Below are 12,967 nucleotides of genomic sequence, written 5' to 3'. Positions count from 1 at the left end.
CTCCAACTTCAGTTTAGCCTTCCTACATAGAAGCCACCACTCTTATCTCTTACTCTCAGCAGATGATCTTACCATTCACAACAACCATTCTTTGCAAACTTAACTATTCTGATACTGTATGCCCCCAGCTCCTTCCATCTGATCTCAGAGAAACAAGTATTCTTTCCCCAACTTCAATTTAAGACCAATACCTTAATTTACGCACTGTGAGGGAAGAGGCAAGACTAATTCTCCTGTTCAGGGACTCTGCTTTGTAATTCATTTCCCACCACACTTGTACAATTAAACTCTCATTCCATTTTGGTTTCTGCCATTCGGCCAATAAATATATTCTAATGTCTTCCATTCTTTTAAAAAAAAAATCCCTTTACATTTTACCCTCTCTATATATCAACACCTCTCTCCTTTCCCTTCCTTAAGGAGAAGTCAGCATGCCTACTCCACCTCCCATTCATTCCATAACCCCATCTCCTAACGCTTTATGACTGTGCCTTTGCTTAACACAGTGACACTGGACTGTAACAATCAAGAGGAATGGGGTATTTTTTGGTTCCACAAATATTATAATTTTGTCTGTGACTATGCCTATTGATGGAAGTTGGGACTGCTGAAGGAATCTGATTATGACTTTCTCCTTGGTTCTAAATTGGATAAAATTCGGAACTTGTAAACAGCCTCTTAGAATTTGTTCACAAATTGGGCAGGGGATGAGTACCTTATACTCATATGCATTAAAAGGCTTAAAAAGTATTTATATTTATGTACTGATACCGTTTTTTAAGGAAAAGTTCCTTCTTCTATTTCCATCAAAGATTCAAGACCAGGAATTAGTTCTATAAATGTCTTTCATCAATTACCTCAAAATGCAAAATCTTCTCAAGCAAGAAAGCAAAGAACACACGAACTAAATACTAAGTATTAGACCTTGACTAAATTACTTTATCACCTTTAACACAAGGTAATGCCTTACTCTCTAGTTTAATTGTGAGAATTAAACAAGACAACACGTGTAAAAGCACTTAACACAGTTCCAGGCACATGTTAAATATCTTTCTTCACTTTATAGCACAATGCCACACTCTGAACATAGAACTATTTAGAAGTGTACCAAAAAGAAGCAATATTAAAACTCTGTGAGCTACGTGAAACAGAAAATGCGGCAAAATCACCATCTCTTGGTACTAATAACAATCTTCAAATGAAAGGTTCAATTAGGAGCAAAAGTTACTAGAAGATGGTCAAGTATGCACTGAGGGAATTCAAGCAGTAACCGTACTGTGCTTGAATCTCCAATTATTTCCTCTTAGGAGTGTAAAAGATTACATAAGATTTAATATAATGGACAGAGTAAGCATACAGACAAAGCCGTAGTTTCCCAGGCTAAGAAAGACAAATTTAAACTCACACTACCTTGGGAGGGATGAATCTTAAATATACAAATTTTCCTTAGATACATACAAAAGTAATCAATTTATCAAAGGGATTTGGGATGAAGGGAGGTTTTCTCTACCCTGGGGCTAAGTAATAAAATGAATAACCAAAATAAATCTTCTCCAAATATTTATGGGGGAAAAAAACCATTTGAATTGTTAGAATTGGTGTAATGCAGCTGGATTTAGCAGAACGTAGCAACTCAGCTGCTTTCTGAAAAAATATTCTGGGGTGGAGAAAGTGGGCAATCCTCCCACTAAAACAACTGCCATAAAACACCATACATATGTAAGAACATACACATCTGTTAAATATCAGTTTACGCTGTGTTCTAGCCAAGTTACTAATCAAGAGGAAGTATTTAAGATCTAAAAAATAAATCATACTCCACTTCTGGTCACATTTTGCCCAGGTGGCTACTGGAGAGTACTGGAGAGTTATCCACCCCGATTCAAGGCAATGAGGACTGAATAATGAGTCCACTGTTCACATTCAAATGTAGGGGGGAGAGGAAAAGGGAGGCTCCGAGTCCATAAAGTTCTCCTCCCTCTCCAAACACTGCAAAAACTGTCCACGTCTAAGACACTTACCCTTGAAACTCCTTGGAAGACTTTTTGTTCAGATTTCTGAGGGGGAGCTATTTAGGAATGCTGCAAGATTGCAACTTTCAAATATATGAAAATAATTTAAATTCTAAAGTATTTTTTCTTTCAGCAAAGAGCTCCCCCTTTTCTTTCAAATAGTTTATCACCACTCACATCTTAACAAAATCCCCAATTCAACCCCAAGTATAAACAAAAACCAAAGCTTTAAAGAATATGCGAATAAAGCACACAACTACTTCCAGTAAATCCTCAACTCCCTCTCGATTAGGACGAGAAAAGAGAAACGAAGAACACGAAGCAGAAAAAAAATATACTTGGGAAGAGGGGCGGCAAGAGAATAAAGTAGGAAGGGGGGATAAGAGCAGAGCAAAAAGTTCAGCTGATGCTGACACTTAATCTGGGTAAGAAAGGGCAGAAAATATCCTGAAGGCACAGGCTAGAAGCGAAGGACTGAGTGGGACAGGGGTGCAAGAGAGGAAGTCCACGCAAAAGGCCTACCCAAGGTGGGGGGGGGGGCGCACAGTGCAGGAGGGAACACCAAAATACGGGGAGAGACTCATTAGGAAGAGATACCAATCAAGGCCCAAGAGCTTTAGAGTCAGAGGATACGGAGACAGTATTCCTATACTGGCAACCCCGAGACCGCACCAGATGTCTCGGGAAGCGATCCTGCTACGAGGGGTGAGGGGTTAACTGCGGGGGTTCGCAGACGTGGAAGGGGGTGCGGCCCCAGGGGTTGCGGCAGGGGAGCGAAGAGCAGGCCCACTGCCCATACCTTGTAGTAAACATCGAACTGGATGTTCTCGGGCAAGGAGCGGATGTCTCGGCGGGAGCGGATGTAGTTGTCCACGACAGCGGAGATGGCGGTGTTATACAGAGTCTCTGGGATCCACTCTAGTTCCACGGCCGCCATCTTCCTTCCCTCCTCCTCCGCCTCCTCCGCCTCCTCCTCCCGAAGGCCCCCGCCTCCCTCCGTAGCGAACTCCTCTGCGGCCCCGGAGGATTCGGACGGGCGGCAGCAGCCGCGCGGGCACAGGGCAGAAGCGCACGGACGCCCTGGCTCCTCCGGTGCGAGCTGTAGGGTAGCAGCGGCGCACGCAGGCCCGGGTAAACAGCGGGGCACGGAGCCAGATAGAGCCAAGCCCAGGCCTCACATTCCGGGTTTGAGAGAAACCCGGGTTCCGTCCCAGCGCGGAGCTCTGCAGGGGCGGGGCTGCGTGTGCGGCGTCATGACGTCAGCGCACGCCGGCGCGCCGGAGGGAAGGAATGCGGCAGGCGGAAAACTTGGGAAGAAAAGGGCTGTGATCCTTTCCGCGGAGAATGTACTTTCTGAGGGGGCCCGAGTTGGTGGATGGGGTGGCCTTTTTAAACTGAGACGAATAACCCTCTCCTGTGCCGAATTACGCGGGCGCATCAGTCCCTTCAGCAAATCCTGCCTCGAGAGTTCTTAGGCATGGACCTTTTTGAGGCTCGGGTAAAAGTTTCGATTCTTGCCTTACGGAAATGCGCATTATCAGCACATTGAAAATTATGCATTCAGGGAATTCACATGGGTCTAGACACCATTCTTTAGACTCTGGTCCCTAAAGCAAGTTAGGAACCTTCCACCCGGGAACTAAGGGTCATCATGGGTCATTGTATAACCATTTGCATTGCTTGAACTTTTTACCATATTTCTTTTTTCCAAAGAAAATTTATAAACAGAGAGAGAAAGAAAAAACTTTTGTAGAAGAATTTGGTTGGAAGGTTAGCCTCATTATGGAATTACAAATAGTGGTGGAGAAGAAAAGGGTTAATTGCTGACTGTGTCAGGACTTAATGTCAAGAAAGAAATGAAGATTTCAATTTTCTCTCGTAGTTCTAGTCCCCGTCTCAAGGGATTATTGAATAATTGAGAGTACTTGTTTCAGCTCCCTTCCTTTCAGCCTGAACATCTGCTTTTTATGTAACTTAACTTTCCAAGTCGGCCATCTCAAGAACTTTGTGCAATATCTTTCTGCTCTAGGAATTTAACAAGGAAGTTACTGGGCATAATTGATGACACTGTCTCATAGTCACTCTAACAAAGAAAATAATGATATGTCCTGACATTTAGATCTAAAGGGATTGTAAGTGGTTCTTCCAGTTCACGCTGGTATTCCTATGTTAAATGGCTAAACAATTTGGTAAAAAAAGAAATACACTTAGGGGCACTTGGGTGGCTCAGTTGGTTAAGCATCTGTCTGCCTTTGGCTCAGGTCATGATTCCGGGGTTCTGGGATGGAGCCCCGAGTTGGGCTTCTTGCTCAGTGAGGAGCCTGCTTCTCCCTTTGCCTGCTGCTCCCTTTGCTTCTGCTCTTTCTCTCGTTCTCTCTGACAAATAAATAAATAAAATCTTAAACATTCATTGCTTATCTGGAATTCACATTTAACTGGGCCTTGTGTTTTATCCAGCAACCCTACCTCAAGGGATCCATGAGTCCCCTGAAATCGAATGCAGATGTTCTAGGACATTTTGGCTGAATCAGGACCTGGGCTCAGTTCCTATAAACAGGTTAAGCTGTGTCAGACACTCTTACTGATTGCTATATGGACCTTACATGCTGTTGGGCAGAGTTAGATATCCAAAAATGTATATAGACGGGTCTCTATGGACAAAAGGGCCTTTTGATCCCTTCTTCATTGTTTTGAGATTGAAAGTTATTAAAATGTGTGTGATGGTCTGGGAGGCCCTGACCAAGGGCAGACAGATTACCTGAAAGGACAGGACCCCTGAGAATTAAATGTTGGAGGAGTCAGGACCAACAGCTGGCATCAGTACAAAGGACTAAGCATCGAAGGGGAGCCTTGACTCCAGAACTAGAACCCACCTGCACATTTGGGCCATCAAGAACTGGCTTACCAAAGAAACCAGTGGCAACTAGGACATTTTTGTTGTACACTACCATTAACTGAGGGAAGACAGTTTCTTCCTTGAGCTCTAGGAAATTAATGAGTCCCAAAGAACTGGGATTTGAACTCAATAATTACATAAACATTGTCTTTCCATATTTTGTACAATAGCATAGCATCTGAGTTTTCAGTGGTCCGGGTCAGATCATAAAGGGGCTTATAGATGATACTAATGGCCTTGGACTATCATCTTGGAGATGATAGGGAATCCTGAAGGATTAGAAACAGGGAAGTAAAAGGATCAGATTTGTGTGTCAGAAAAAAGACAGCAATCATAATGATGGAAGAGCCAGAAGAAGGTCCAGAATCATGCACTCTTAGCTATGGGAATGAAGAATACAGAAGAGACCTGCTAAACTGTCATGATCACCTATACATTTTGATGGACAGAGGTTCTTTGTATCACAAAGTTAACCCTACAGTGCACCAAATCCCCTTTAAGCCTTGGTAGCCTCAAATTTGGTAGGAGGCCTTCTAGCATACGGAGCTATATGAGGCCTAAACCTGGTCCAAAAAAATCCTAAAGAGGCGATATACATTGTGATCATTTTTAAATTGCAACTACTTCCTTAATAGAGATGTGGGGTCCAAGTACCTTCCTTTCATTTTTATTTTTTTTAAGATATTTATTTATTTGAGAGAGAGAGAGAGTGAGAGAGAAAGAGCACAAGTGGGGTGAGAGGCAGAGGGAAAAGCAGACTCCCTGCCAAGCAGGGAGCCTGATGTGGAGCTCGATCCTAGGACTCTGGGATCATGCCCTGAGCCAAAGGCAGATGCTTAACCAACTGAGCCATCCTTGCGCTCCTGTTTTGTTTTGTTTTAAAAGATTTATTTATTTGAGAGAGAGAGAGGGCACATGCAAGTGCATGAGTGGGGGAGCAGCAAAGGGAGTGGGACAGAATCCTCAGGTAGACTCCCTGCTAAGCATGGAGCCTGACACTGGGGCTCTATCCCAGGACCCTGAGATCATGACCTGAGCTGAAATCGAGAGTCGAGTGCTTAACTGACTGAGCCACCCAGGTACCCCATAAGTACCTTCCTTTTGAATCTGGTTAGAGTGTGTCTGCTTCCACAAGTAGAGTCCAGCAGAAGTGATGCTAGGTCAGAAAAGGCCATACAGAGTCCATTTTGTTCTCTGGAATTCTCATTCTTGGATTCCTGAGCCACCATGTTAAAAAGAGGAACCACCCTGAGGCAACCATGCTTTCAGAAATCTCAAGCCACAGGCAAAGACTATGTGTAAGCACTCCAGTCAAGAGTTCCAGCTGAGTACAGCCTTTGAGTCATACCAGCTCAGATGCCAGTTATTTCAGTGAAGAAACTTCTGGATGATTCCAACTCCAAGACATTTGAGTCACCCTCAGCCACTCCAGTGTTCTCAGATGAGGGCTCAAACGTCACAGAGCTGAGACAAACATCCCTGTTCTCTGTCTGAATTCCTGACCCACAGGAGCAAAATAAAATGATTGTTAATGTATCACTAAAGTTGAGTGGTTTATTATACCACAGTAGATTACTAAAGTTCCCAGGAACCCATCACCTTAGACTGCATATTGAACCTATTCCCTTTCAGGGCTATATATTGCTAAGAATAAAATGCATTCATGAAAATGATACATTTCATAACCTGTACTGGACAATCTTCCTAACTTTCTGATGATGGCTCTGCTACACTACATATAACAGCGAATTGCCCAACCATAGAGTATCAGCATAAACACAATGATTTTTGTCCTACATTTGAAGAATCTTTTTCAGAGCCCTCCAAGTCTAAATCCACATAGTCAACACCCATTAGCCACAGACCAAAAAAATCACACGGACCTCATAAATAAGATTGTCGAGGGACCTATGGCACCACACGTCATAGAGGCAAAATAACTGTGTCCTGTACTGTAATCACCAAAGAACAGAGCAAGGGTTTGTCATCAAGTTCTTGTTGCTTGGGGAATGCAGATAGGAGATTCGGCCCAATTCTCATTCCTCTGTACTATTACCCATATCCGTAGAAAACTTGGGCTGATTCCATTGTATATAATAAAGGCTTAAGGGTTATTCTTGGAAAGGCAGACACATAATAATAATAATACAGTGTGAGAAATACCGGGATAGTTTGCACAGGACATTGTGGGAGTGCTAAAGAGGAGATAATGAGTTGGTCTGGGATGTAGTAATGCTATAACGATTACAATGTAGGTCAGTTCTCAAAGTATTTTTAGTTGCAATGAAATGCATAGGAAAAGAACACTTGAACAGATTTACTTGAATAACTATAAATAGGTTCATTTTGCCATGACACTACACGTCTAATTTCTGGGAAATTTTCTAATTATCAATGTAAAAAATACAGGGAAAAATGTGAAACAAACTTGTAGTTCTTTAATTATGACAGCGAAAAATTTTGACTTTTTCAATGAACTAGAAATAGGAACAAGGTAAACTATATGCAGGGGCACCTGGGTGGTACAGCAGTTAAGCGTCTGCCTTCGGCTCAGGGCGTGATCCTGGCGTTATGAGATCGAGCCCCACATCAGGCTCCTCCGCTATGAGCCTGCCTCTTCCTCTCCCACTCCCCCTGCCTGTGTTCCCTCTCTTGCTGGCTGTCTCTATCTCTGTCGAATAAATAAATAAATAAAATCTTTAAAAAAAAAAAAAGGTAAACTATATGCAAAGTGATATAGTCATATAATAATAACTCTTGAGCCAATCTGAGAGAAATACTATCATCCTGCCTTTGTGGGATCCAACTCCCTACCAAACATTTTAGTTAAAATATACAAATGAGGGGCACCTGGGTGGCTCAGTTGGTTAAGTGTCTGCCCTTGGCTCAGGTCATGATCCCAGGGTCCCCACACTGGGCTCCCTGCTCAGCAGGGAGTCTGCTTGTCCTTCTCCCTGTGCCCCTCCCTCCACTCATGCTCTCTCTCTCTCTCAAATAAATAAATAAAATCTTTTTTTAAAGTTGTAATAAAATAAATAAATAAACAAATGACGCAGATATTTAACTTAGACGACGAAATCTATAACGAACCCATGTACTGAGGTTAACAGCATACTGAAGAGTTGGGGTCTAATTTTGGAATTGGTTTGTTTAAGAGACAGCATGGGGGAAGGAGCAGAGAGACAGGGAAAGAGAGAATCCTGAGATCACCACCTGAGCTAAAATCGAGTCGGATACTTAACCAACTAAGGTACCTAGGCACCCCCTAGTTTTGGATTTTTTAAGTATGGTGTATCTATAATATACACAGACCGACGTGGGAAAGGTTTCAAGTGTGGAAAAAAAACCCTTGATAATTGTTTATGATAGTTGAATACAAGAGAGTATATTAAAAGAGAGAAAGAATGTGTATTCCAGAAGAAAAAAACTAAGAGATCACATTATAATCTACCCTGTAACATCTCTTATAATGATGTCATATGTCAATTATATCACGTGTGGATGGCTTATCTCCCCAACTGGCCCATAAACATCTTGAAGACTGGACAATAAATATTATGTATTTCAGATACCAAGCCTAGTGCAGACATAAGGTGAGCACTTAGTAATTATATTAATAAATGAATAGGCCTTCCTACTTCTCTTCAGGGGGACAAACCACACAGTTGGCTGCATTGCAAAGTATCTACTTCCTTTATTCTCGAATTTTCAAAAACATACACTTCAGTTTGTTCCTTTTTTTTTTTTTTTAAGATTTATTTATTTATTTGAGAGAGAGAGAGACAAAGAGCACAAGCAGGGGGAAGGGGCAGAGGGAGAGGGAGAAGCAGGGAGCCTGACATGGGGCTCAATCCCAGGACACTGGGCCTGAGCCGTAGGCAGATGTTTAACTGACTGAGCCACCCCGGCATCCCTACTTTGTTCCTTTATAAAAAAATTGTGGCAAAATACACATAACATTAAATTTACTATCTTAACCATTTTTAAATGTACAACGCATTGACATTAAGTACGTTAACAATGTTGCGCAACCATACCCATTTCCAGAACTTTTTCATCATCTGCAACAAAAATTCTATATCCATTAAACAATAATTCCCCATTTTGCCCATCTTTCCAGCCCCTGGTAACCTCTAATCTGTTTTCCATCTCTATGAGTTTGCCCGTTCTAAGTACCTCATGTAAGTGGAATCACGCATATGTCCCGTTGTGCCGGGTTTATTTCGTTTAGCATATTTTCAAGGCTCATCCATGTTGTAACGTGTATCAGAATTTCATTTTTAAAAAAGATTTAATTTTTAATTTTTATTTTTTAATTTACTTTTTTAAAAAAGATTTTTAAAATGTATTTATTTTAGAGAGAGAGTGCGAGTGAGCCAGTGAGCAGGGGGAGGGGCAGGCAGGGAGGGAGAGGGACAGACTCTGCTGAGTGTGAAGCCCTACACAGGGCTCCGTGCCATGACCCTGAGATCACAACCTGATCCAAAATCAAAAGTTGGACACTCAACAGACTGAGCCACCCAGGCACCCCTAAAGATTTTAATTGCAAGTAAAAATGTGGGGCTCAAACTTAAAACCCTGAGATCAAGAGTTGCATGTTCAACTGACAGATCCAGCCAGGTGCCCCTTCCAGTTGTTTTATTGTTTTTGTTTTTTACCCCTTTCATTAGTTTTTAAGGCTACATAATATTCCATTGTATGTATATAACATGTTTGTTTATCCATTCCTTTGTCCATGGCCACTTGGGTTGTTTCCGACTTGAGGCAATTGTGCATGACATTGCTATTGACATAAGTATATAAACTTTTGTTTGAGTCCCTGTTTCCAATTATTTTAGATATATACCTAGGAGTAGAATTGCTGGATAATTTGGTAATTTTACCTTTAACTTATGGAGGAACTGCCAAACTGTTTCCACAGCAGCTATACCATTTTCTATTCCCACAAGCCATTCACAAGGGTTTCAGTTTCTGCACTAACACTTGTTTTTTTCCATTTTTTTCATTTTTTGAATAATAGCCATCCTAATGACTGCGAAGTGTATTAAAATATTTTTGTGTTGCACCAAAATGCACATTAGAATGATGAGCTAGCCCAATAAGAAGAGAAAGTATAGGGGCACCTGGGTGGCTCACTTGATTAAGCATCTGCCTTTGGCTCAGGTCATGATCCTGAGGTCCTGGGATTGAGCCCTGCATCTGGCTCCCTGCTTGGTGGGGAGCCTGTTTCTTCCTCTCCCTTTGCCCACCCCCCACTTGTGCGCTCATGCGTTCTCTCTTTCTCTCTCTCTCTCAAATAAATAAATAAAATCTTTTTTAAAAAAAGAAGAGAAAGTATGTTAAATACATAGTTGAAGAGGCTAAAGTTATGTTGGAGAAAACATTTAGGCGATACACATCAAGAGCCTTAAAAATGTGCAAATTCCAACTTAATTTATAGATGGTTCCTCGCATGTTCAAATAGACATATGTATAAGGATGTTCAAAAAGCTTGTTTATGTGCTTATCAGTTTTAAAATACGAAGAGCAGCCCTTCCCCCCACCGACACAGCAGATAGAATGGTTCTATGCCTTTTGTTTTTAGTGAGAGGACACAGAAGAGGGAAACAAGGAGCCTTTTCTTTTCTGTTGCAGTTTAAAAGTCTAGGCCGTGCAGGGAAACAGAAAGAACTTATATGCATAGACAACACAGTAGATTTGGTGAATAGAGCTTCTCCCTTCCTTCCAGTTTCCCTGGAAAAGACGAAAGAAAGAAAAGGGAAAACCCAAAGTAAAAAGTATAGGAACCTAGTAATGGAGGAAGTGCCCTACACCCTGTCCCCTGACCACAACTACCACTCACCTCCATACCTCCATATGGATCCTAGAGTAGATATAAAAAAGGGTTATGGTGGTCGGAGTGCAGAGGGCTTACTTTCATAAGCAGAGTCCAGAAAGGCAGTAAGAATGCATAGTGGGAATGGTTGGCTGATAAGCCCAGGCAGGTGAGCCTAAGACAACGTCACAGGGCCCCCCCAGCATGATATGGGAGTAGTAGAATGACTCTCTTTAATTACCTGGGGGTGACCAGCATCTATGAAGGGCTTTGAACAGCCCAAGAATCGCTCAGAATGATTTCTATGCCCAAGAGCCTTACATGGCCTCCCAGAGCAGGTCACTGGCAACCTGTCACATGGGCTGACAATTCCAAAATACCAGAGAGTGCCCATGAAGGAGGAGAGAGAAATTTGTCTCTTAAGAACCTCTGAGATCCAGGGGTGCCTGGGTGGCTCAGTTGGTTAAGCAGCTGACTTGATTTTGGCTCAGGTCATGGTCTCAGGGTCATGATCTCAGGGTTGTGAGATCGAACCCCGGGTCAGGCTCCGTGTGGGGTATGGAGTCTGCTTAAGAGTCTCTCTCTCCCTCTGCCCCTTCCCCTAGCCCCCACCTTGGCTCACGTGTGCTCTTTCTCTGGAAAAAAAAATGCACCTCCAAAAGGAGAAAAGTACAGCAGTGATGGGCATGGACCATGGCAAAGATCTAAATAGGACACTGATCATCTTGAAGATGCTGATCATTAGCCAGATAAAACAGCTCCAACCCTTTTTAGTTCTAGGATCACATGACTCAAGATCCAAATTCCAGGGACAGAGAATCTGATTGGCTAGCTTGGGTTACATGTCCGCCTTTGGCCAAGGGAGTACAAGGCAATGTAATTGACTATTCACCAAGACTATATCAAGTAGAAAAGGGGTGGTTACCTAAAAAAGATAAATCAGGTGATGTTACCAAAAGATGAGGTCAGGGAAGTCTGGCAAGCAAAAACTACAGATTTGTACCATAGCTGAATTTACCAAATATATTTCCTGGGTCAAAGATACAATACTTTTCTTTTTTTTAATCAACCTTTTAAAGGCATAATTTACATACAATAAAAGCTGCACATTTTAAGTGAACAAGTTGATGACTTTTGACAAATGTACAAATGTATATAACCACTACCCCAATTAAGGTGTACATTTCCAACTCCCCAGAAGTTCCCTGTGCCCCTTTGCAGTCAGTCTCCCCAACTGCCCCATCCCAGGCAACCACTGATGTGATTTCTAGGATTATTGATTAGGTTTGTCTGTTTGGGAATTTCATATAAATGGAATAATAATCTATTATTTTTAAATATTTCATTTTATTTCCTATTAACTTCTCTTTTTTTAAAGATTTTATTTATTTATTTGACAGATAGAGACAGCCAGCAGGAGAGGGAACACAAGCAGGGGGAGTGGGAGAGGAAGAAGCAGGCTCCTAGCAGGGGAGCCTGATGTGGGGCTCAATCCCAGAACGCCGGGATCACGCCCTGAGCCGAAGGCAGACGCTTAACCGCTGTGCCACCCAGGCGCCCCTATTTCCTATTAACTTCTTAGCTATACATCTCTTTTATTTTTTCAGTGTTTTCTATAAGGCTAATAATAAGTATTCTTATTAGAGTCTATTTTGAGTCATAACTGTATCTTTTCCCATTTCCCACTTTCTACTTAACCCTTACCCCTACTTATGTGATACTTCCTGCTTCACAATGAAATAACTTGACAACAAATAAAAATTTACAAATAAATTTACCAGCCCTCCTGTATTTTGCATGATTGTTCTCATATATTTTCCTTCTATATTTATTATAAACCCATCTTTCCTTTTTTTTGTTGTTTTAAGCATTGTCTTTTAAATAAATTATAAGAAGAAAGAAACAGTCTTTTCCATTTTCCTGCTTATTTACAACTCCTCATGCTCTTACCTTCCTTCCCAGAGATCCAGCTGTTTGGAAAGATATATCATTTTTGAAGACCAAACTTCTAAGTACTTTATACTTCACTAATTTACATTCCTGCCAGTAGTGGTGGTGATTTTCCTACATAACAATCATAGTAAGTTAGAAAATATGATGGAGGGTTGCCTGGGTGGCTCAGTCGGTTGAGTGTCTGACTCTTGATTTTGGCTCAGGTCATGATCTCAGGGTTGTGAGACTGAGCCCCGTGTCAGGCTCTGAACAGGGTGTGGGGCCTGCTTAGGATTCTCTCTCTCCCTCTCC

General features: G+C 41.9%; 1 protein-coding gene across 1 annotated transcript in view; it reads right to left on the bottom strand.

The window, feature by feature from the left end:
* The window catches only part of APPBP2 (amyloid beta precursor protein binding protein 2), a 55,645-nt gene extending 52,377 nt beyond the window's left edge, over window positions 1–3,268 (bottom strand). Inside the window, exon 1 of the mRNA XM_026517506.4 lies at window positions 2,812–3,268. Coding sequence (XP_026373291.1) covers window positions 2,812–2,949 — 138 coding nt within the window. The 5' untranslated portion in view covers window positions 2,950–3,268. The remainder of the gene's footprint in view (window positions 1–2,811) is intronic.
* Window positions 3,269–12,967: the final 9,699 nt, after the last annotated feature.

This window comes from Ursus arctos, unplaced genomic scaffold (assembly GCF_023065955.2).
Source record: "Ursus arctos isolate Adak ecotype North America unplaced genomic scaffold, UrsArc2.0 scaffold_24, whole genome shotgun sequence".
Taxonomy (NCBI): Eukaryota; Metazoa; Chordata; class Mammalia; order Carnivora; family Ursidae; genus Ursus; species Ursus arctos.
The sequence above is the reverse complement of the archived record's forward strand: the minus strand, read 5'-3'. Positions and strand labels throughout refer to the sequence as shown.